Genomic DNA, 26,138 nt, shown 5'->3' with positions numbered 1-26,138 from the left:
TGGGAGGGAGCCCTTAGGACTTCGAAGCAGATTTTCCCATGGAGGATCCCCCCCCCCCTCCTGCAGGAGCAGGAGCAGTCATTTCCTGAAGGTAGTAGCTCTTGTTTCTTTTCCTCACTGGGCTATTTTCCTTGTTGGGACCCCTGGGTTTATAGCATCATGGTTTTCCAACTAGGGTTGTAGCTTAGCAAGTAATAATAATAATAATAATAATAATAATAATAATAATAATAATAATAATAATAATAATAATAATAATAGGGAAAGTATGCCCGTCCTAGGAAAGGATTTCTTGTATGTTTGAGGTAGTGTTCTCCTTCCTGTGTCAGTCCCTTGTTACAGCACACCATTGGCAAAAGCTCAGAGGTTACTTACATCGTAGAATGGTTAGTCCCCCGAGGCAGATCTCGTCTTTGATCCCTCCAGTGGGGACTAAAGGTTCCTAGTTGGAGCATTTGGATGTTTCACTCTATCCAGTACAGATAGGGGAGTCCAAAACAGAACTTCGATGGTGGTTGGAAGAGATGAACCTCTTGAAAGGGAGCCCCACTCTCGATACCTCTTCGCATCTAGAGAATGGTGGAGAGCTCTCCTGGGTCAGCACATGGTATCAGGTTCCTGGATGGTTCAAGATTGCCAGGAACACATAAAAATTCTTGTAATGAGAGCTGCCTAGTAAGCTAGGAGTTTTGCCGTAATTGGACAGGGCGCTGGTTGGTGTTGATGAGCGTCAACACCACCACATAAGCAAGCAAGGAGGTACTATGTTTCTGCAACTGTGCCAGCTAGCAGTAAGGACACTCGAATGGGCAGAGCTCAACTTGATTCCCATGTTGGCTCATTTCATCCCGGGCAAAAGTAATGTAGTAGCAGTCAACTGAGAAGGAAGACACAGATAGTGGCTCAGAATGGTCTTTATGCAAATGGAGATCCCGACTTTGTTGGGTTTTCAGACAGTGGGTCTGTTCGCAACCTCCTGGAACCATAAGCTCCCGACTTATTGCTCTCCAGTGCCAAACCAGAAACCAGCGTTTGAGGATGCATTCCAGCATACACGGGACAACCTCGGCATACTGTATATACTCTAACGTCGTTCTGCCTGTTAAAAAGAATCCTAAATTGAGTTTAAGCAATGCCAAACCTACTGATGACTCTCATATCACTGTAGTGGTTGGAGAGGGATTTGTACTTGTACCTGCTGGTCTTCCTCCTAAGAAAACTTGAGAGAATTGCCCACTCTCCCTGACCTACTATGCCAGCCACATGCTAGGATCTTTCACGATGCAGTAGGATCCTTCAACTTCAAGCATGGAGGTTATCTAGCATCTGTCAGTGAAAGGCAATTCATGAGATACTGCGCAACAGATGTCTGGATACCCCCGCGGATCCTTAGCAGCAGTCTGCCAGGCTAAATTTTGATGTAAACTTACATTAGGAACACGTTCAGTACCCGATGCCACAAACGGGGCGATTACTGTTGCAATGCAATCATTCGATTATGATTAATAGTTATTTTATAATTATGGTTACAATTACACAATGTATTAACAAGATTACAGAAGGGAATTTAAAAAAAAAATATATCTATTGATGATTAAATACAAGTATACTGTATATAAAAATAATATATATATATATATATATATATATATATATATATATATATATATATATATATATATATTATATATATATACATATATATATATATATATATATATATATATATATATATATACATATATATATATATATATTTATATATATATTTATATGTATATATATATATATATATATATATATATATATATATATATATATATATATATATATATATATAATGGATTATGTGTTGATAACTAAAAGAATGTTTGGAAGATTGAAAGACCTGCACGTGTTTAGGGGTATGGCTAACGGTATGTCTGATCCTTTTTTGGTGGAAGGAAAATTAGTTGTAGCAAAAGAGTGGGGGAATAGAGTAGGTGGATGTAAAAGGGAGGTAGTGAGGGTTGAAGAGCTGATAAAACTGGGGGTAAAAAGTAAATATCAGGAAAGGTTGAAAATGGCATATGACGAGGTAAGAGTAAGAGAAACTGGTAATTTAGAGGAGGAGGGGAAGTTAGTAAAAGAAAATTTTGTTGGGATTGCAAGTGATGTATGTGGGAAGAAGGTTGTTGGAGGCAGCATGAGGAAGGGCAGTGAATGGTGGAATGAAGGAGTGAAGGTAAAAGTGGAAGAGAAAAAGAGGGCTTTTGAAGAATGGCTGCAGAGTAATAGTATAGAAAAGTATGAAAAATATCGAGAGAAAAAGGTGGAAGTAAAGCGCAAGGTACGTGAGGCAAAGAGGGCAGCAGACCTGAGGTGGGGTCAGGGACTGGGTCAGTCATATGAAGAGAATAAGAAGAAGTTTTGGAAAGAAGTGAAGAGAGTAAGGAAGGCTGGCGCAAGAATTGAAGAGACAGTGAAAGATGGAAATGGAAGGTTGTTAAAAGGAGAGGAGGCAAGGAAAAGGTGGGCGGAATATTTTGAAAGTTTGCTGAATGTTGAGGATAATAGGGAGGCAGATATAATTGCTGTTCCAGGTGTTGAGGTGCCAGTGATGGGAGATGAGAATGAGAGAGAGATTACAATAGAGGAAGTGAGGAGAGCACTAGATGAAACGAGAGTAGGAAAAGCATCTGGTATGGATGGTGTGAAAGCTGAGATGTTGAAGGAAGGGGGTGTGACTGTACTTGAATGGTTGGTGAGATTGTTTAATATGTGTTTTGTGTTGTCAATGGTACCAGTAGATTGGGTTTGTGCATATATTGTACCACTATATAAGGGTAAGGGAGATGTGCATGAGTGTTGTAATTCAAGAGGTATTAGTTTGTTGAGTGTAGTTGGAAAAGTGTATGGTAGAGTGTTGATTAATAGGATTAAGGATAAAACAGAGAATGCAATCTTGGAAGTACAGGGTGGTTTTAGAAGAGGTAGGGGTTGTATGAATCAGATTTTTACAGTTAGGCAGATATGCGAGAAATATTTAGCAAAAGGTAAGGAGGTGTATGTTGCGTTTATGGATCTGGAGAAAGGATATGATAGAGTTGATAGGGAAGCAATGTGGAATGTGATGAGGTTATATGGAGTTGGTGGAAGGTTGTTGCAAGCAGTGAAAAGTTTCTACAAAGGTAGTAAAGCATGTGTTAGAATAGGAAATGAAGTGAGTGATTGGTTTCCGGTGAGAGTGGGGCTGAGACAGGGATGTGTGATGTCGCCGTGGTTGTTTAACTTGTATGTTGATGGAGTGGTGAGAGAGGTGAATGTTCGAGTGCTTGGACGAGGATTAAAACTGGTAGGAGAGAATGACCATGAATGGGAGGTAAATCAGTTGTTGTTTGCGGATGATACTGTACTGGTAGCAGACACAGAAGAGAAGCTTGACCGACTAGTGACAGAATTTGGAAGGGTGTGTGAGAGAAGGAAGTTGAGAGTTAATGTGGGTAAGAGTAAGGTTATGAGATGTACGAGAAGGGAAGGTGGTGCAAGGTTGAATGTCATGTTGAATGGAGAGTTACTTGAGGAGGTGGATCAGTTTAAGTACTTTGGGTCTATTGTTGCAGCAAATGGTGGAGTGGAAGCAGATGTACGTCAGAGAGTGAATGAAGGTTGCAAAGTGTTAGGGGCAGTTAAGGGAGTAGTAAAAAATAGAAGGTTGGGCATGAATGTAAAGAGAGTTCTATATGAGAAAGTGATTGTACCAACTGTGATGTATGGATCGGAGTTGTGGGGAATGAAAGTGATGGAGAGAGAGAAACTGAATGTGTTTGAGATGAAGTGTCTAAGGAGTATGGCTGGTGTATCTCGAGTAGATAGGGTTAGGAACGAAGTGGTGAGGGAGAGAACGGGTGTAAGAAATGAGTTAGCGGCTAGAGTGGATATGAATGTGTTGAGGTGGTTTGGCCATGTTGAGAGAATAGAAAATGGTTGTCCGCTAAAGAAGGTGATGAATGCAAGAGTTGATGGGAGAAGTACAAGAGGAAGGCCAAGGTTTGGGTGGATGGATGGTGTGAAGAAAGCTTTGGGTGATAGGAGGATAGATGTGAGAGAGGCAAGAGAGCGTGCTAGAAATAGGAATGAATGGCGAGCGATTGTGACGCAGTTCCAGTAGGCCCTGCTGCTTCCTCCGGTGCCTTAGATGACCGCGGAGGTACCAGCAGTAGGGGACTCAGCATTATGAAGCTTCATCTGTGGTGGATAATGTGGGAGGTTGGGCTGTGGCACCCTAGCAGTACCAGCTGAACTCGGTTGAGTCCCTGGTTAGGCTGAAAGAACGTAGAGAGTAGAGGTCCCCTTTTTGTTTTGTTTCATTGTTGGTGTCGGCTACCCCCCAAAATTGGGGGAAGTGCCTTGGTATATGTATGTATGATGTATGTATATATATATATATATATATATATATATATATATATATATATATATATATATTTATGTATATATATATATATATATATATATATATTTATATATATATATATATTTATATATATATATATATATATATATATATATATATATATATATATATATATATATATGTATGTATGTATGTATGTATATATATATATATATATATATATATATATATATATATATATATATATATATATATATATATATATATATATATATAATATATATATATACACACACATACATTATGCCCCCTGTGGCCGCAGGGGCCATAAAAACACTTAAAAGAGCGCCAACGTATCCCTGTGTGTCGTAAGAGGCGACTAAAAGGGAAGGGATGAGGGGCTGGGAACCCCCTCCTGTATTATAATCCTGTGAGATATCAAAGAGGTAGAGCTGGGGGAGAGTGACTGCCCCCCACACTCTAGTTTTGGGATGTTTGAATGTGCGTGGATGTAGTACGATAGAGAGTAAAAGATGTGAGATTGGAAGTATGTTTAGGAATAGAAGGATGGATATATTGGCTTTGTGTGAGACAAAGATAAAAGGGAAAGGTGAAGTGATGTTTAGTGAAATGTCTGGTAGAGTGTCTAGGATTGAAAAGGGAAGAGCAAGAGAAGGTGTGGCTTTATTGCTGAGTGAATGGATAACAGGTAAAGTAGTGGAATGGAAGGAGATTTCATCTAGGTTAATATGGGTAAGGGTTAGATTGGGTAGGGAATGTTGGGCTTTTGTCAGTGCGTATGGGCCAGGTTGTGAGAAAAGTGAAGAAGAGTGGAATGAGTTCTGGAATGAATGAACTAGGTGTGTAGAAGGATTGGGTAGAAGGAATTATGTAGTTGTCATGGGTGACTTAAATGCTAGAGTGGGTGCTGGAGAGGTAGAAGGTGTCATTGGGAAGTATGGCATACCAGGTGAAAATGAGAGTGGTGATAGACTGTTGAGCAAGAGATGGTGATAAGTTCTAGCTTTTTCAAAAAGAAAGATAAAAACAAGTATACATGGGTAAGAGTGGCAAATGGAAGAGTGGTAGAAAGGGCGTTAATGGATTATGTGTTGATAACTAAAAGAATGTTTGGAAGATTGAAAGACGTGCACGTCTTTAGGGGTGTGGCTAACGGTATGTCTGATGATTTTTTGGTGGAAGGAAAATTAGTTGTAGCAAAAGAGTGGGGGAATAGAGTAGGTGGATGTAAAAGGGAGATAGTGAGGGTTGAAGAGCTAATAAAACTGGGGGATAAAAAGTAAATATCAAGAAAAGTTGAAAATGGCATATGACGAAGTGAAAGTAAGAGAAACTGGTAATTTAGAGGAGTTGAAGTTAGTAAAAGAAAATTTTGATGGGATTGCAAGTGATGTGTGTGGCAAGAAGTTTACTGGAGGCAGCATGAGGAAGGGCAGTGAATGATGGAATGAAGGAGTGAAGGTAAGAGTGGAAGAGAAAAAGAGGGCTTTTGAAGAATGGCTGCAGAGTAATAGTGTAGAGAAGTATGAAAGATATAGAGAGAAAAATGTGGAAGTAAAGCGCAAGGTAAGTGAGGCAAAGAGGGCAGCTGACCGGAGGTGGGGTCAGGGATTGGGTCATTCATATGAAGAGAATAAGAAGTTTTGGAAAGAAGTGAAGAGAGTAAGGAAGGCTGGTTCAAGAATTGAAGAGACAGTGAAAGATGGAAATGGAAAGTTGTTAAAAGGAGAGGAGGCAAGAAAAGGTGGGCGGAATATTTTGAAAGTTTACTGAATGTTGAGTATAATAGGGAGGCAGATATAATTTCTGTTGCAGGTGTTGAGGTGCCGGTGATGGGAGATAAGAATGAGAGAGAGATTACAAGAGAGGAAGTGAGGAGAGCTCTAAATGAAACGAGAATAGGAAAAGCATCTGGTATGGATGGTGTGAGAGCTGAGATGTTTAAGGAAGGGGGTGTGACTGTACTTGAATGGTTGGTGAGATTGTTTAATATGTGTTTTGTGTTGTCAATGGTACCAGTAGATTGGGTTTGTGCATGTACAGTATTGTACCACTATATAATGGTAAGGGAGATGTGCATGAGTGTTGTAATTCAAGGGGTATTAGTTTGTTGAGTGTAGTTGGAAAAGTGTATGGTAGAGTACTGATTAATAGGATTAAGGATAAAACAGAGAATACAATCTTAGAAGTACAGGGTGGTTTTAGAAGAGGTAGGGGTTGTATGAATCAGATCTTTACAGTTAGGCGATATGCAAGAAACATTTAGCAAGAGTTAAGGTGTACAGTATGTTGCGTTTATGGATCTGGAGAAAGCGTATGATAGAGTTGATAGGGAAGCAATGTGGAATGTGATGAGCTTATATGGAGTTGGTGGAAGGTTGTTGCAAGCAGTGAAAAGGTTCTAGAAAGGTAGTAAAGCATGTGTTAGGATAGGAAATGAAGTGAGCGATTGGTTTCCGGTGAGAGTGGGCCTGAGACAGGGATGTGTAATGTCGCCGTGATTGTTTAACTTTTATGTTGATAGAGTGGTGAGAGAGGTGAATGTTCGAGTGCTTGGACGAGGATTAAAACTGGTAGACGAGAATGACCATGAATGAAAGGTAAATCAGTTGTTGTTTGCGGATGATACTGTACTGGTTGCAGAAGCGGAAGAGAAGCTTGGCCAATTAGTGACAGAATTTGGAAGGGTGTGTGAGAGAACGAAGTTGAGAATTAATGTGGGTAAGAGTAAGGTTATGAGATGTACGAGAAGGGAAGGTGGTGCGAGGTTGAATGTCATGTTGAATGGAGAGTTACTTGAGGAGGTGGATCAGTTTAAGTACTTCGGGTCTGTTGTTGCAGCAAATGGTGAAGTGGAAGCAGATGTACATCAGAGAGTGAATGAAGGATGCAAAGTGTTGGGGGCATTTAAGGGAGTACATAGTAAAAAATAGAGGGTTGGGCATGAATGTAAAGAGAGTTCTGTATGAGAAAGTGATTGTACCAACTGTGATGTATGGATCGGAGTTGTGGGGAATGAATGTGATGGAGAGACAGAAATTGAATGTGTTTGAGATGATGTGTCTTAGGAGTATGGCTGGTGTATCTCGAGTAGATAGGGTTAGGGATGACGTAGTGAGGGTGAGAACGGTTGTAAGAAATGAGTTAGCAGCTAGAGTGGATATGAATGTGTTGAGGTGGTTTGGCCATGTTGAGAGAATGGAAAATGGCTGTCTGCTAAAGAAGGTGATGAATGCAAGAGTTGATGGGAGAAGTACAAGAGGAAGGCCAAGGTTTGGGTGAATGGATGGAGTGAAGAAAGCTCAGGGTGATAGGAGGATAGATGTGAGAGAGGCAAGAGAGCGTGCTAGAAATAGGAATGAATGGCGAGCGATTGTGACGCAATTCCGGTAGGCCCTGCTGCTTCCTCCGGTGCCTTAGGTGACCGGTGGAGGTAGCAGCAGTAGGGGGCTCAGCGTTATGAAGCTTCATCTGTGGTAGATAACGGGGGAGGGTGGGCTGTGGCACCCTAGCAGTACCAGCCGAACTCGGTTGAGTCCCTGGTCAGGCTGGGAGGAACGTAGAGAGGAGAGGTCCCCTTTTTTTACTTAATTTGTCCTGAACAGAGAAGGACCCTTTACTGATGCGTTTCAGAGATTCAGGATCTCTCGCTGGCTAATCTGCTTGTGGAAATTGGAGTCCACGGCGTCACTCCTCTTCAAAATCCAATTTTCCCACTGGTTGATAAAAAATTTGACCGTTTTAGCCTTTGTCAAGACTATATTGTTGAGAGCCTTCCACTGTCTCCCTCTTGTCAGGATATGTCAAGGCCTCAATATAGGCCAAAAAGCCCACCATACTGGACCAGTTCTAGATTTATGAAGAGGCCTGAGGAGTTGCCATTGCCCTGCTTTCCATGTTCATGACCTTATTTGCTGTATAGTTCTCATGTTGTGCTACTAGATAGTTTGCAAAAAAAGAAACTGCGGGGTAGAGCGGTAAGGGCGAGGGGGAAGCCTCCTGGGTAAGGAAACACTTCTGACAAAAAAGGGGCAGAGGAATCAACTTGGAGGATTTTCTTGCCTTTAGAAAGTCCTTCCTTGCACAGATGTGTGGGTTGACCTTGTCTAGGACTTCTGAGGCAAGAATCAACCACAAAAGTTCTAGATGCGGTAAGTTGCCCCTAGGTGCACAACACAGTCTGTCAATGGTCTTTTTTCTTCCCTTAGGAGGAGAGCAAGGGACCACCCTGAGACCATTTGGTCGACGCATGCAGGCCAAGACTCGCTAAAACGTGAACTTTGACTCGCCCTCCTTGGTGTCAGGGGACTTAGGTCCAACAGGCTGAGGAAGGGCACTGTCAGAAGCGTCCAAGTCCAGGTCGAAGGCAACGTTTTCCCTCACTGTACCTAGCTAGTGTAGGGAGGGGCCGAAAGATAGATACATCTCATGCTCTTCTCTTCTTTGAGAGGATTGAGAATAAGAGGAACTGATCACAGTACTCCTTCTAGCATCAGCTCGGGATCCCGAGTCTTGACCTCCCAAGGAAGTTTGAGGATCCTTTTCTGGGATGTGGGGAGCCTTGTTCTTTGGAATGAACCAAAGATCATTAATTTCTCTGAGGTGTAAGCCCTCAGATAATGGTGAAAAGGGTTTAAGTGGTTACTCAGGAGAGAGAGAGTGTGAAGTTAAAACAGTCGATGGGAGACAACCAATAGTTGCCGACATAAGAAACTATGCGGGTGAGAATTATGTATTCCGTGAAATATTTTGACTAACAAATATTTCACTGTAAATCAAAACATTTTTTTAAATATTAAACTTAGCCGGTGAATATATAAATAGCTGACGTCTCCGTCGGTCGACAGATTCCAAAAACTCGCAAGCGATCGCCATGAAGGATGCCGGGTGTGCCCACCAGCGCCGACTATTGGCCAGATACCGCATATACTTCTCAACCAAACCAGTTTTTCTCTGTCGGTGTTAAAGACAACACTGATTCCGCTCGCGCTTGACCTCGAGTTTTCTACCGATTGGTGAAGTACTTGGTTTTGGTCTTATTGCTTTCGCCGTGTTGGATTATTCAATACTATCTTCAAAAGAAATGCTTTTGAAAGGAGAGGAAAAGTTTTTGGCCTTGCTGTTTTAATCTCGCTCTGGTTTTTCCATAGAGAAAAGATGGCCGACCCTTCCCTCAGTGTACGGAAGTGTGTTAAAGGCTTTTAGTAATTATTTTATCACTTTATAAATTATTGTTGATATTTATAGATTTACCTCTATATATTTTATATCTCACCCGCCTTTATTAGGCCTCTTCGATTAGCTTTCCATTTATACTAAACATCGAGATAAATTTTATGTTTTTGTTTATATGCGGCCTTTGCCTATTCTTTGTAGGCGGTCCTGACTTGGAAAACGAAGTTAAACAACGTTGAGCCCATTCAACTTTTATTTTTGTTTCGATAAAAACAGTTGCTCTGTAAGAGTGATGAGATGAATATTTTTAGAAAATATTTCAAGAAATTTATTCTTTGAATATTCTTCGTGCTGTTTTTTCAAAGATGAACTAACGTTTGGTTTATTTATGCTACGCAGTTTGCGCTCTATCGTTACGATGGAGAAAGAGAGAATCACGGTTTCACTTTGCAGAAAGAGTAAATCGATTTTGACGTTTTGTTCATTCTTCTTTCAAACTGAAGTTTTTTAGATACTAATTTAAAGGAACATGTTAATTTTCAATTTCTTAGTCCTTTCAGTTTTTTCCTTTAGTCAAATAACCTGTGATTGACGAAGAGTGAGTGGGCCATTCTCTTGTGAGTGACAAGAGAGAGAGAGAGAGAGAGAGAGGGAGAGAAAGAGAGAACGATTCGATCTTTATTCTCGTCCCAAGTCTCTGTACAAGGAGTTTGGGAGCGAGTAACGTTGTTCTCGATTCAGATTTTTACTCTCGTCCCAAGTCTCTGTACGGGGAGAGAGGATAAAACGTTTTAGTTTTTATTCTCTTCCCAAGGCACTGTACGGTGAGAGATTGAAAACGTAGTCCTTAGTGAACTAGTTTTTAGTCTCATCCCCAGTCACTGATCTTTTTAACTTTATATATTTCCGTTTTATTCGATATATATGTATATGTTTATTGATTTTTGCATGTGTGTTTCATTTTGTACTAATGTGCTTACATTATACGACTCATTTCGCAATTCTAACCTTTTGATTTAAGGGAGAATTGCGTGCTTCAGGTAGAAGTCAGCTTTATTCATGTCTAATGTGAAATTATTAAAAAATGCGATATCAGTGAAGTAAGTGCAAAAAACATGTTCTGTGTTGCGGAGGGTTCGTTTGTTCGTGCTTGTCGCTTGCCTAGTCCGAGACCTCTTTCAGGCTCCCCTGCACCAGGGAGAAGGAATGTCGTAGGACCTAAGGGAGTGAGGAGTGTAAACCAACGAACAGACGTTCCCTCAAAGGTATCAGACGTTGCTCGTCAAGCACGTCCTTGCCATAAGACAGGAGAGACTAAGTTTCTCCTCGTTTTCCAATGATTCGTCTCTTTAAAATCCGGGGCGTAAGGTTTCGAGATGGTTGAAACGTTTATTAGTTCCTTCAGAACAAGTTCAACGTCCTAGCTGTAGTCATCATAAGAGTCCCGTTCATAGCGATGACGTTCATGTACGGACGTTTCTGCCACAGACTCGACGTGACGTTGAGCGGTAGACACCGTAGACACAACGTGACGTCGAGTGTCAGTCACCGTAGTCACGATATAGCATCGTTCAGCAGTCACCGCTGTTACTACGTGACGTTTAAACGTCAGCCACTGCAGTCACGGGTTGATCCGAAGTTAAGTGTTTTGCAAGATATGCTGTTAAAGCTTTCTTCTTTAATAGAAGCTTACGATCCTGTTCCTGTGCGAAAGGATCCTTTGCTTTTTGTACGTCACGGTTCTGGGATACGTGATTCGGGTCTTCAACCTTCTAAACGAGCTTTGTTACGCCACGCTGACGTTATCCCTAGTGACGGCTTTGCTGTTAAACGAGATGCGGAGCATAAATCTCGATGTAACTTTGATCGCTTTGAACGTCAGCCACCGCAGTCACAGCGTGACGTTGAGCTGCAGACACCGCAGACACGACGTGACGTTGAGCGGTAGACACCGTAGACATGACGTGACGTCGAGGGTCAGTCATCGTAGTCACGATATAGCATCAAACAGCAGTCACCGCTGTTACTACGGGACGTTTGAACGTCAGTTACTTCTGTCACGACGTGTAGTAGAATAGCATTCTCTGCAGTCACAACGTGACATCGACCCTCCAACTTTAACTTCTGTTCATATACAAGTTAATGTAGCCTGTCAGGCTTTTCCTTCACGTCATTCTGAATATAAATCTCCTTCTCGCAAGACTTTAGTTTTATCAGATGATGTGCCTTCTGAAGAAGTTGATGACCCCCTTTCAGCTAATGTACCTTTGGGGAGTCTTTCAGAAGAGGAGTAACCTAGGGTGGTCCAACAATCCCTTGGTTTATAATTATGAATTTCTTTAGTGAAATTTTGTCCTACTCGTTTTGTAACGGCTGCTCCGCCGTCTGAGTTTACTCTTGGCATGACTTTCTTCGACTCCTACATTTACGAAGTCAGTTCTCTCTTGTTCTTCTAAGAGAGCCATGCTCTTACTGGGAGACTGGTTGGAATCCAGGAGAAGTTTAGGAAAGTCTGCTTTTGATTTGCCTCCTTCTTATTTAGCTTCTCGCTCGGGCGTCTGGTGTGACACAGGAGAAGTTCTCGGCTTGGGAGTACCTGCCTCTGCCCAGGGAGACTTCTTAAGCCTAGTGGACTCTCCTCGTCGTCTAGCCATGAGACGCTTCAAGATTTTATGGTCTGCTTCAGAGCTAGACCATCTCCTGTTAGGAGTTTTTTCGAGCGTTTGAAGTATTTATTTGTTGGACTGGTCCCTGGGAGCCTTAAGTAAGAAGGTCTCTCCAGCTGTCAATGTATCGCTGTACAATTATGTCATGCATGAACAAGGCTATCAGGGATGGCTCCAATGATCTGGCAGCCACGTTCACTGCAGGAGTACTTAAGATGTAAGTGCGCTCAATGTGTTCATTGTCAAGACAAAGTTCATGATGAAGACTACCAAATCTGTCTTGGCAGCAGTAAGGGAAGGCGACTGGATGGTCTCTCTCGACCTTCAGGATGCATACTTCCACATCCCGATTCATCCAAACTTTCAACAACATCTGAGGTTTGTGGACGGGAAAGTAATGTACCAATTTCGAGCACTGTGCTTCGGCCTCATTCCTGCTCCTCTTGTTTTTACAAGGCCCTTGCAAAATGTAGCAAGCTTTCTACATTTTTTGAGGATTCAGAGCCTCTCTTTATTTTGACGACTGGCTAATCAGGGCGTCATCATTAAATCGCTGTCTGGAGAGCCTCTAATGGACATTAGACCTAACCAAGGAGCTAGGTCTCATAGTGAACGTAGAGAAGTCGTAACTTACAGTACTCCATCCCAGACTATTCTTTATTTGGGAATGGAGATACAGTGTCGAATTATTCGGGCCTTTTCGTCTCCCACAAGAATGGAACAAGCTCTGTTAAAAGTCCGTCACTTGCAAGAGAAAAACAGTTGCTCTGTAAGAGTTTGAACGAGCCTCGTGGGAACTCTTTCATTGCTGGAGTAGTTTATCTCTCTGGGGAGACTCAACCTTTGCCCTCTCCAATTTCACGTAAACCATTGGAACAAGGAGAAGGGCCTAGAGAGTATCTCTTTCCCAATCTCCAACTCAGTCTAGACATGTCTGACTTGGTGGGACAGCAACATCAGACTTCGAGAAGGTTTTTCTCTTGCGATCAAGAACCCAAACCATGTGTTGTATTCAGATGCATCGGATTTGGGTTAGGGAGCTCCACTGGACAGTCTGGAATGCTCGGGTCTTTGGTCCACGGATCAGAAGGAACTCCATTTAAGGCAAGTAACATCTCTCTTTTGACGAGATTTGTGCAAGGAGAAATGAATGTCTTGGTGGACTGCCTCAGCAGAAGAGGACAAGTCATCTCCATGGAGTGGACGTTGCACTAGACTGTGTGCGAGAAGCTATGGATGACATGGGGTCAACCCACCATAGATCTTTTTGCGACTTCACTGACAAAGAGGCTCTCGACTTACTGCTTTCCAGTTCCAGATCCAGAGGCAGCCCACATAGACGCTTTCCTGCTGGACTGGTCTCACCTGGACGTTTATGCCTTTCCACCTTTCAAGATCCTAAACAAGGTGCTGCAGAAGTTCACCTCTCACGAAGGGACCAGGTTGACGTTGGTTGCTCCACTCTGGCCCGCGAGAGAGTGGTTCACAGAGGTACTTCTATGGCTGATAGACGTTCCAAGAAGTCTGCCGTTGCGGATGGATCTCTTGCGACAGCCTCACGTAAAGAGATTTCATCAAAGCCTCCCCACGCTTCGTCTAACTGCCTTCAGACTATCGAAAGACTCTCTTGAGCTCGAGGGTTTTCGAAGGAGGCAGCTAGAGCGATCGCGAGGGCTAGAAGATCCTCTACCATCAGGATCTATCAGTCGAAATGGGAGGTATTTAGAGACTGGTGCAAGTCCTCCTCTATTTCCTCTTCCAGTGCCTCTGTAGCGCAGATTGCGGATTTTCTGCTTTATCTGAGAAACGGTCGCTCCCTCTTTGCATCCACCATTAAAGGCTACAGAAGCATGTTAGCTTCTGTTTTCAGGCATACGGTTTGGATCTTTCTAATAACAAAGATCTCCAAGACCTGCTTAAGTCTTTCGAGACTTCCATGGAGCATCATATTTCGACTCCTGCTTGGAACTTGGACGTGGTCCTACAGTTCTTTATGTCAGACAGGTTTGAACCATTAAATTCAGCCTCCCTGAAGGATCTTACCCTCAAGACACTTTTTTTGATGAGCTTGGCTTCGGCTAAAAGGGTTAGTGAGATACATGCTTTTAGCAAGAACATCGGCTTCTCCGCTAATAAAGCAGTATGCGCTCTTCAACTTGGTTTTTTGGCCAAGAATGAACTTCCGTCTCATCCTTGGCCTAAATCATTTGAAATCCCGTCTTTCTGAGATTGTGGGGAATGAAGTTGAAAGAGTGCTGTGCCCCGTTAGAGCTCTTAAATTTTGTTTATCCAGAACTAAACCGCGACGAGGTTGTTCAGAGGCTTTATGGTGCTCCGTTAAAAAGCCCTCTTTGCTCATGTCTAAGAATGCGTGGTCTTATTTTATTAGACTTTTGATTCGGGAGGCACACTCTCATTTAAGTGAGAAGGATCATAATTTACGTAAAGTCAAGGCTCATGAAGTTAGAGCGATAGCAACTTCTGTAGCGTTTAAGCAAAATAGATCCATTAAAAGTATTATGGACGCGACCTTTTGGAGAGGCAAGTCGGTTTTCGCTTCATATTACTTGAAAGATGTCCAGACTCTTTATGAGGACTGCTACACACTGGGACCATTCGTAGCAGCGAGTGCAGTAGTGGGTGAAGGCTCTACCACTACATTCCCTTAATCCCAATATCCTTTTAATCTACTCTTGAAATTTTTAATCTTATTTTGGGTTGTACGGGAGACTAAGAAGTCTTTCGCAATCTTTTTGATTTGGCGGGTGGTCAAAATATTGTTTCTTGAGAGCGCCCAGATTAAGGGTATTGATGAGGTCCTGTTATAGGGGTGTTCACCCTGGATATAGCAGCTCCTGGGAGTCTTTCAGCATCCTAAGAGGATCGCTGGGCTTCGTGAGGATAGCGGACTAATGAGGCAGAGTAATTATCAGAGTCAGCTTCCTTACCAGGTACCTATACTTAAGTTTGTTTTTTGAATAGTTGTCAAAAACTCTTGAGCATATACGTCTCTTTAAAGAAGAACTCCGTTCTCTCTTAGAAGCAGACTTCTTAATCGGCAACGAGTCGTCTTTACGTCTGTCAGACTGGGCGTGAGGGCGGCTAAAGGCTTGTACTAAAGTCAAAAGTTGTTCCTGCATGACAGACATAAAGGATTTAGCAACATCAGCTGGGTCTTGCGGATCCGAAGGGGGGGGCTGACGAATAACACTCGTATCTTCGGCAGCAGGCTTCGTCCTTTTCACAGGCACGGAGTCGAAATCATCCTCCGACGGACAAGGTTCATAACTGCTAGAACCGGGAGAGAAAGAACGAGACCGTTCGTCGCGGTCCCATCTCCTCTTAGTAGGTCTTGAAGCTTCATACTTCCATTTACGTCTGGACGAATTCGGAGAAGAAAACAACACATCCGACTCGTCTTTCCCGTGACGGTCAAGAGCAGCCTGGGAATAGACAACAGGACTGTCTGAGGCGACGGCTGACCGAGGGTACGTACCTCTCACCCCCTTTCGGTCATCGACGTACCTTCTCCCTTGGTCCTGGGAGCTTGGTAGAGGTCTAGGCCTAGGGGTATGACAGATTCGGTCGGTCGCCACCTCCACTGCACTAACACAAGCACTTTCACTTTCCTTACCTTTAAAGGCCTCCAGCTGTTCTTTAATGGCCTTCAACTCGGCCGCCAGGCTAGCGTACCGAGGGTCATCCGTAGATACGGAACCTGTAGGAGGTGCAGGAGTTACTACCTCAAGGGAAGGATCAACTTCCAAAGAGGAATCAATAATAGGATCAATAGATAAATCTACGCTAAGTTCGTCTTCCTTACCACTAACAGACTTAGACTTAGACCTAGAAGCTCTCCTAACTCTATCGAGCTCTAGCTTACGCACATAGCGCTTCATAATTAACCAATCTTTCTCATCCAAAACCTTACATTCCCCGCACCTATTATCAAGGGCACAAACAAAACCCCTACAATGAGAACAAACAGTGTGAGGATCAACCGCCATTTTGGGTAGTCTCACCTTACATTCCTCATTCGCACAGATACGGTAATGACTCTTTTCACTCATAATGAAAAACAGCAAAAAAAAAAAACTAAGAGAAAACAAAATACAACGATCGCCAAAACCCCAAATCAGAGTACTTCACCAAAAAAAGCAGACTGGTACACCGAGCAGGGAAAGCGAAGAAAAAAAAACTCTTAATGACGGACCAACGTGTTATCGATCCGGCCGGCAGAGATGAACTGAAGAACAGAAAACGGGAATGATTCCTCCTACCACCCTTTAACGGGTGTTACCACCCAACCACCACAAGGCGGTTGCCTAGTTTTAGAAAAATTCTGCCGAAATAGAGATAATTAGCTATGTATATATAACTGCCAGGTAAGTATTCATAAAACTTTGTTTTATCATAAAAACTCCATTTTAATACTGGTCTCTACCCACCACCATGGGTGTGAATCAGCTATTTATATATTCACCGGCTAAGTTTAATATTTAAAAATTATATTTTCATTATAAAATAAATTTTTGAATATACTTACCCGGTGAATATATAATAGAGACCCTACGGACTGAGAAAAACTGGTTTGGTTGAGAAGTATATGCGGTATCTGGCTGATAGTCGGCGCTGGTGGGCACACCGGGCATCCTTCATGGCGATCGCTCGCGAGTTTTTGGAATCTGTCGACCGACGGAGACGTCAGCTATTTATATATTCACCGGGTAAGTATATTCAAAAATTTATTTTATAATGAAAATATCATTTTATTCAGAACCGTAATGGGTTCGAGGACGAAGGTCATCCAGAGGAGTAAATTGATTGCGGCAGTCGCATGTCTATCAGTCAGGGAGGTCTATTGGGAAGACCTTTTAGTCCAGTTCATCAATGTGAGCTTGAAGGGGCTCGCTCTAGGTCTGTCATGCGTAAGGTCTCTTCTGAAAGAGGGTTCTTCATTGCACTTCATCCTGGAAGTGCATGCTGTAGAGTTTTTTTATAGGTGACATGCAGCATGGTAAGGCATATCTAGTTAGTATGCGAATAGGTGAGGCGTATCTGGGTAGTGCATGAAATGATAAGGCGTGTCTATGTGAGGTATGCACGCACCTTGCGTAGATGCGTAAATTAGTTAGGCCTATTTGTCCGGCATGTGAAATGGTGAGGTGCAGATGGAGTAACTAAACAGTTTCAGACCTCTAGAAGGCTGAGCATTCGCCAGCGAGCCGTGCATGGGTAGCACATGCTAATGCTATGCGTGCTACTACCACAGGCTCAGGAGAGGAGGTTTCTAGTGGATCCAGATTAGCTAATCCATGTGCACGCTCCAAAGAGCTAGCAAACTGAGGTATGTGCATGTGGCCATGCCTAAGTTCATTTTGAGAGACATGTTGCTTGCCAACACAGTTTCTCAAGCACTGGTAGAGCATGCATCCCAGAAGGAGGGCGCGTTGAGACATAATACTGTAACACTAAGTATGTCTGTTCTGCTAGTCTCAAGAGGTGACACAGACTGGTGTAATGGTGGATGGCTTCAAAGGGAGAAGCCCTAGAAGGAAAGACTCTTCTCTGTTCTCGATGGAGACAAGATGAAGGTGTCCAACGCCGGAGCGAAAACACACTCCTCCACTTCCTTTAAAGCAATTGTCGTCACCAGCAACTCCTTGGCAAGGTCTTTGTAGCCCCAAAGAGGTCCATACGACTAGCAGGGTATCATTAGTCTGTAAACCAGGTGATGAGGTTTCCTCCTGAAGGAGAAGCCCTGGGAAAGTCTTCTGACTTCGAGAATTGGCCCAAAGGTAAAGGGCCACCACTCTTTTTCGTTTGGCTTCCAGAGGAAACCAAGGGAAGCATACTGGGGGTCAGAGGAAAAGGTCAGAATTTCATTGACATTGAGGCTTACCCCAAAGGGGAAGAATCCCTTTTGGACCTCTTCATCCTCCTGCCATACACATGCCACTGGGAGGGTGACCAATCCCAGCACTCGTCAAAAGGAGATTCCTGCCTGGAGGAATGTCCTCTGCAGGTATGGCCCAATAGTTAGGGATCATCCTCCTTGGTACTCATGAAAGTACAGCAATGTTATTTTGACACTCTTAGGCAAATCTGCACATCCACAGCAAACATTTTCTTACAGGCAGGAAAGAAAATAAAATAAATTAAAAAGCCAAAAACTCAAGCCAGTGGAAGAACATCTGGTCTCACTGACAGCTTAATTCAAAGTGAGTGCTCACTGTGCAAGCAAGGAGGGGAAGGGGGGTGGCTTCCCCACTCTCAGCCAGTAACTACCAGCCACCTGTTTACACCTCATTATAAAAGTATAAGTGCTGAATACTCCAGCTTTGCTGACATTCTATCCTGTGTAAAGGGCAAGGGTTTGTATTTGTGCTTGAAAAAAAATGTTTTTTTTGTAAAGTAAATAATGAAAAAATTGATATCCTTCTAATAATAATTGCAGCATTGGCAAAAATAAGAAAATATCAAGGTTGAACGTAACACATGCATATGTACATCTACAAATACAATGATAGCTGGGAATCATGGACAACAATTTAGAGATATCAAGGTTGGGTTGAAATACAGCTAGAGTGGAGACACAAGATATTATTACACAAGCATGATTGTAAGAACAACAACAACAACGACTGACGCCCTTTGTGTTAATAGGCATAGGACGAGATGATGATGATAATGAATTGTAAAAACACACACTATAGTGGCTGCCCATGTCACAGGTTGCATTTGCATGTACTCTTGATAGAATGTCACGTAGAGGAAATGCTTTTGTGTCCTATGAGGCCTGAGTCTTGTTAATGAAGATCTGACACCCCACCAGGTGGAAAACTACTCACATCTCTACTAACTTTATTACTTGAGGGTCTTTCTAAGATTAACTTTGGAAATTAGTTGTAATTACTGTTTCACCAGTCTCATTATCAATTATACTGATTGCTAATACCTGTAAAAGTATATGAAGCTGTGGTTTGTGTAATATGAAATATTGATGTGATTTTAACTATTTCCCATGCCTTCTTAGAGATAGATGGAAAAATTGGTTTAATGCAGAAATTTACACTAAGGCATTTTGATTTCCCACAGAACCAATAACCAAAACTCCAGCAAACCAGTGTCATCTTCAGATGACAGTGCAGATGAATGTGTTGGAGCTACTCTTCCAGTTATACAAGTGTTGGTAGAAAAAGTGTTTCTTTTTACTCAAGATCTAGCTGAGAGATGGCAACAGGGAGAATTTTTTGGTAAGTAAATATAAATCCTCATCCTGAAAGTATTTATTCTTGATGAATCTTACTTCCATTTCTCACTGGATATATCTTTGAAGAGCAGCCAGCTGACATTAACAAAAGAAAAAAATATTCTTTACATACCCTCTCCTCTATGAGAGGTTGGGTTAAGTTTGGCCATAGGGTGACAAGGACCAGAATTACCAAGACTAAGGGAGGATTCAATTTACTTCTGAAGTTTACCAAAGGAAGTAAGTGATGTCAAGAAATTTTTATGACTGAACTTGTGTGCTGTCTAAAGGTGGAGTCGTGTAAATATCATTGACATCCCACTGTAATCAACTAGCCTAGTCTTCCCTGGCTACTCCCCAGAACTAACAGAAAGCTTTCTTTTGTGCTAAAACTGTTAACTTGATTGGCAACCATTGAAACATTTTTTTTTCCATTAGTGGCACCGAAAGTGAAATGCACACTTCACAAAAATTATTTGAACAATAGAATTGCCCCTAACATAATACTGTACACAAAGGGAATGCGAATCATAATATCCTAGAAATAATTCCTGTACCAATTCCAGGCAATGATTGCTAACTAAACAAGGGGAAGACACCTTAAAATGCACTATGTAAACAATCTGAGAGCATGCAATTTCAGCTGGTTGATGGAGATAACTAAAGACTAGTCTACCTAAAGACATGTATTTGTTGAACCCAAAGAAATTTGGAAAATTTTATGGGTAAGTATTGATTAAACCAGCTTTTGGACTAGAAGCAATACGAGCAGCTCTTATAGGAGGACACTCCAAAATCAAACCATTGTTCTCTAGTCTTGGGTAGTGCCATAGCCTCTGCACCATGGCTTTCTACTGTCTTGGATTAGCGTTCTCCTGCTTGAGGGTACACTCGGGCACGCTATTCTTTCCTATTTCTCTTCCTATTGTTTTGTTGAAGTCTTCATAGTTTATTTAGGAAATATTTATTTTAATATCACTGGTCTTAAACTAATTTATTTTTCCTTGTTTCCTTTCTTCACTGGACTATTTTCCCTGTTGGAGCCCCTAGGCTTATAGTATCCTGCTTTTCCAACCAGGGTTGTAGCTTAGCAAGTAATAATGATTATAATAATAGTAATGATAATAATAATAATAATAATAATAATAATAATAATAATAGTAATAATAATAATAATAATAATAATAATAATAATAATAATAATAATAATAATAATAATAATAATCAGGTAAGTATAGAAATAAGAAATTTTATGATTAAAATTCAATTGTCATTTTATTTTCAGCATTAAAGGTTTACTTGTAATAGATTTGTTATTTTACATTTCTTCACTTCTGGGACTTTTCAGGTGTGTTTTGTTCCCCTTTCTGATACTGTATTAGTTGTTAATAATTTCAACATAATTTATTGCTCAGATTTCATGCCACTGCATGGTTATATAATGGCTGCCTAGTGTAAACAATCAATTAATAATGTTGCTTGATTTTTTCATCCCTTGCTCTGTATTTATATAGGTTTTTTGCTTTGGGTTTTTATTCTCAACATAATGATAGTCAGGCAGCTGCTTTAATTTATCTAAAGACTTGAATATTTGGATTAAGGTGTTCGGTAAATGCTGGAAAGAGGAGAGGGTTTCTTTTTCAGTCACTCAACATCTTTTGGAGTGAAGAAACTGGTTCTATGATGGGTGCTCATTTTTTTTCTTTCTGTACTTTCAATGTCATGAGTTTTTACTAATGAGTGTGGTTTTTGTAGTTAAACTAGAATATCATTGCTATAAAAAAGTTTACCTGACTGTCATATGTATATTTGTTCCTACGGGAACACAGACCATCATCCTTTAAAAGGAGTATGATTTTAGCAAAGCTGGAACGGCTGTTGAAATTTAACAAGGTAATTATAACTACCAGCAGGTGGCGGGGAAGCCAGACACTCACTTATGGCTTCGGCCACGGAAAGTACACGTACTTTTACTGCTTCGCTTCTAATTTTGGCTATTTTGATTCCTTGCTTTCTCTCTCTAGAATAGATGCATAAGTGTGCATTGCAGTCAGGCGGTTGTGATCGTGGAATATATTAAAGGAAAAATACTGTACAAGAATATGCAGTTGTTTCCCGATAATGCTGTAAATGTGTGACAGGTTTGTGTGCAAGCCTGCCTTAAATCTCATAATTTTTGTGCTCGTTGCAAGGGCCATGACTTTTGCAGTAAGTCATTATCTCATTAGGAAGTTAGTCATCCTTGCACGTCATTGGTGTTCCATCGTCGATAGAAGGGTTTTTGATTGCCACTAGGATTTCTAAGGCTGCCCCTTTAGTATCTTCTTGATTCCTGCTTCACCCCTGGAGGCACTGAAGAATGTGACACCTGTTTGTGTTGTTTCTTCTGTTATGAAGAGTTCCTTGTGGCCTCTTCCCCCATGGGAGCGTCATCGTTAAGTTTCCATGACCATGAAGGAGATGAGTAAGAAGAACTGCACACATCGTCCTCTTTTAGTTCTTCCTTCTCTCCTTTTCTCTGCTTGGTATTCATGAGATTCTTCAGGCACTGCTACTTCTAAGATGAAGAAGAAAAAGAAAAATGTGATATTATCGAAGGAGTCTAGGTAACTGGTTGACAGGTAACCCGTTGAGATACTAGCGGTAGAGAGTTATGGGGTTCTTTGACTGGCCAGACAGTACTACATTGGATTCTTCTCTCTGGTTACTGTTCATTTTCCCTCTCCCTACATTTACACCGAATAGTTTGGCCTATTCTTTAGAGATTCTCCTCTGTCCTCATACACCTGATAACACTGAGATTACCAAACAATTCTTCTTAACCCAAGGGGTCAACTACTGCACTGTAATTGTTCAGTGGCCATGTTCCTCTTGGTAAGGTTAGAAGAGACTCTTTAGCTATGGTAAGCAGCTCTTGTAGAAGAAGGACACTCCAAAATCAAGCCCTTGTTCTCTAGTTTTGGGTAGTGCCATAGCCCCTATACCATGGTCTTCCACTGTCTTGGGTTAGAGTTCTCTTGCTTGAGGGTACACTTGGGCACACTATTCTATCTTATTTTCTCTTCCTCTTGTTTTGTTAGTTTTTATAGTTTTTATAGGAAATACTTGTTTTATTGTTGTTACTGTTCTTAAAATATTTTATTTTTTCTTGTTTCCTTTTCTCAGTGGGCTACTTTCCCTGTCAGAGCCCGTGGACTTATAGCATCCTGGTTTTCCAACTAGCGTTGTAGCTTAGCAAGTAATAATAATGATAATAATCCCATCCTGATTACGCCTAAGACAGACGATATAGCACCTGGAACCAACCCAGATTGGGAAAGTGTTTCAGTATATGGTACAAGATCTTACTCCTCTATCAGTGCTCAGTCTCGTACCGAATATAGCACATGCACTGTCGGTTGGGAAGGAGGGTACAGACTTTTTCTCCTTGCTTTGCTTGAACAATCGAGGTATACCTCAGTCTCTCTTCTTAAGGATACTTTGGTTCGGAAGGAAGAGAATTTGGCTTGTGATGGGGTGAGAGAAAATAGCGATCGGTCTCTGCTTTTTTTTGAACTACGAATAGAAACATGCTGTTACTTCTGTTAAAACCTAGAGAAAGTTGTTTAGATATCTATGCATAATTTCCCTAAGGTCCAATAAGGCATACAGTCAGCACTCAATATTCCTGGATTCGGTCATTTGTGATACAGAGAACCGTATAACCTACTAAATAACAGTTCCCCCATTTGTGGTTTAGTGATAAGTAATCTTGTGGCCCGACGATTTCAAACCAACCATGCTCCTTTGCACCCTGCCTGCTTTGCACTTCTACCCTCTCCGCACAACACAAGACCCCATCTCCAGCTGACTCAGTCTCACTCTCACATTGTCTCTCCTCACATGTGCATCTCCTGGTTCAATCTCTTTGTACAGAATCTCGCTGTGATGTATAAAAGGGATGTAAAAAACCTGTTTGTTCCGTAACCGAAATACAAACCACGCTATTTACAAAGGGTATTACTTTTAGCGCAGCTGAAATGATGAGCCAATAGTTTTTAACGAGGGTTAATTACCCCCGCGCTAGTTAGCGGGGGGTGGGGAAGGGTAGCTTGCTACCCCTCCCCCCTCCACACACCGGTGACTTGCTTCACTTCACTTTTGGCTCGGCGGTGATCAGACGTGTCTGCTCATCGCCTTCGTGACAGCCTTTAATTTTCTGCTTTTTCTTTTCAGCGTGTGTGTTGGTTGGAAGTTGACCTTCAGTTTTTTTTTTTTTTTTCTTTACTATGCGTACATGCCCTGGAGTTGCCGGCCGTCCTTGTGGGACTTTCATGTCGGACGTTAATACGGATCCACACACCCTCTGCCCTCAATGTCGGGGCCGACGGTGTAACCAGGATAACATGTGCCGTGAGTGCAGGGAGTGGTCTGCCTCCCAGTGGGAGAGGTTTGGCCGTCGGCGTAAGAAGAAGTCCAAGAGAGACCGTTCTTCTCCGGGGTTAGCCTTGAAGGAGGAAGGTTCTCGGGACTCTTCTTCCGCCGCCCAAACCTCCTCCGAAGCTCCCCCTCGGCCGCCTCCTAAGGAGAGTCGTCCGAGTGGGAGCGCAGGCCCTTGTTCTGTTTCCCTTCCTTCGGTGGGGGGAGAGGGCGTCGCCTCCCATAGCGAGGCGGTTCCCCTTCCTCCTCCGGGGGAGGTTATTGATAATGATAATGCCTTATCCAGTGATGATCTTTTACAGATTTGGTCGTCCCTGGGGCTTAAGGGCTTGCCCTCCAGGGTCGCTCTTATTGACCTTGTCTCGTTGGGGGCCGCTGTTAAGCAGTCGCCGGTGGTAGCAGAGGTAGACCCTCTGTCTATTGTCGACGTCGTGGTGACAGAGGCCTCCGACGTGGCTGGGCCTTCCGCCGCAGGTGCTGTTGCTGGTGATGGTGCTCAAGGCTCTCCTCCTCCTTCCGTACATCCTTCGAAGGGGGAAGTGAGTCCTTCGGTCTCGACTGCTGCTCAGCTTCCTTCTGAGGGAAGTGTTTTGACGGAGACTCCCCTTCGGAGGACCGATGGTCCCGACGATCTCCCCCGAGGCCGCCTCCGCCGTAAGGCTCACCGCCCTCTACGCCACAAGGGCCCTCCTTCCCCTTACAGGGGGACTAAGAGACGCCTTTTTGGGTCTTCGTCCTCCGGGGGGGACTCTCCTCGTCAGCCTCAACCTACTGCTCCGCCCTCCTTGAACCTCTCTGCAGACCGCTCACCATCTCCTGCCGGATCTTCGCCTTCTGGAGAACTCGTCACCCGACGGGCAACGGTCCCTTCGGGGCTAAGGGATTCTTCCCTTACGCGAGCAGTGCTAGCGCACAAGCGCTCTCCTGCTCGCCAGCGCTCTCCTGCTCGCCAGCGCTCACCTGTTCGCCAGCGATCTCCTGCTCGCCAGCGCTCTCCTGCTCGTCGACGATCTCCTGCTCGCCAAGACTCTCCTGCTCGCCAAGACTCACCTGCTCGTCGGCTCTCTCCTGATGTTCGCCCCCCTCGCCAGCGCTCTCCTGCTCGTAAGCGCTCATTTGAGGACCATCGTCCTGCGGTTTCTGACCACCCTTTAGTTCCTGCTGAACTCCCTGCTCACCATCTGCCTGGTCCTGTGGCTACGCAACATCGTGCTGCGCGTGTGTCAGAAACACATGTTCGCCAACGCGCCAGCGATCTTCCCGTTCCTGCTCGTGAACGCGCCGCACCACCTGTCCTCTCACAGGACACGCGTCGACCTTCTGCTCGCCAGCGATCACCTACGCGCCAGCGATTACCTCCTCGCCAGCGTTCACCTGCTTGCCAGCGCGCACAGGCGATCTTAGTATCGCCTATTCAACAGCGACAACTAGCGCGCCGACGTTCGCCAACGCTCCTGAAGGAACATGGTTCGCCAGCTTCTAGCTCGCCATCGCGCGATCGCCCGCCTGCACATGCCGCTCGCCATCGCTCGCCATTGCACGATCGCCCTCCTGCGCATGCTGCTCGCCATCGCACGACCCTGCACGATCGCCTGCTTACGCATGCTGCTCCTCATCGCACAACCCTGAACGATCGCCCTCCTGCGGATGCTGATCACCATCGCACCCCATCACGCGATCATTCACCTGCGCATGCTGCTCGCCATCGCACGACCCTGAACGATCGTCCGCTTACGCATGCTACTCCTCATCGCACAACCCTGAACGATCGCCCTCCTGCGGATGCTGATCACCATCGCACCCTATCACGCGATCATTCACCTGCGCATGCTGCTCGCCATCGCTTACCATTACGCGGTCATTCACCTGCGCATGCTGCTCACCATCGCACACCAGTGCGTCGACATACCACATCGCGCCATCGCCAACTTGAGCGACTGCACTCACCAGCTCATCATCGATCGCCTGTGGATCTACATCACCAGCGATCTTCCTCACCTACGCGGCAGCACGATCCCTCGCCGTCGCGCCAACGCTTGCGTTCGTCGCCTCGGACACGTGTTCATTTACCTGCCCACCCTCGCGCCCACTCGCCTGCGCGATCGCGCGATCGCTCGCCTGCACGCCCGCGCGACCACTCGCCCGCGCGACCACTCGCCTGCGCGCCCGCGCGATCATCCACCTGCGCGCCCGCGCGATCATCCACCTG

General features: G+C 43.5%; 1 protein-coding gene across 2 annotated transcripts in view; it reads left to right on the top strand.

Annotated features, from left to right (window-relative positions):
- The window catches only part of LOC137621507 (myosin-11-like), a 177,538-nt gene that overhangs the window by 28,808 nt on the left and 122,592 nt on the right, over positions 1–26,138 (top strand). For both annotated transcript variants that reach the window (XM_068351860.1, XM_068351859.1), the window contains one exon: positions 19,357–19,514. In XM_068351860.1, the coding sequence (XP_068207961.1) occupies positions 19,357–19,514 (158 nt within the window). The remainder of the gene's footprint in view (positions 1–19,356; positions 19,515–26,138) is intronic.

This window comes from Palaemon carinicauda, chromosome 28, assembly GCF_036898095.1.
Source record: "Palaemon carinicauda isolate YSFRI2023 chromosome 28, ASM3689809v2, whole genome shotgun sequence".
Classification (NCBI taxonomy): domain Eukaryota; kingdom Metazoa; phylum Arthropoda; class Malacostraca; order Decapoda; family Palaemonidae; genus Palaemon; species Palaemon carinicauda.
The sequence above is the reverse complement of the archived record's forward strand: the minus strand, read 5'-3'. Positions and strand labels throughout refer to the sequence as shown.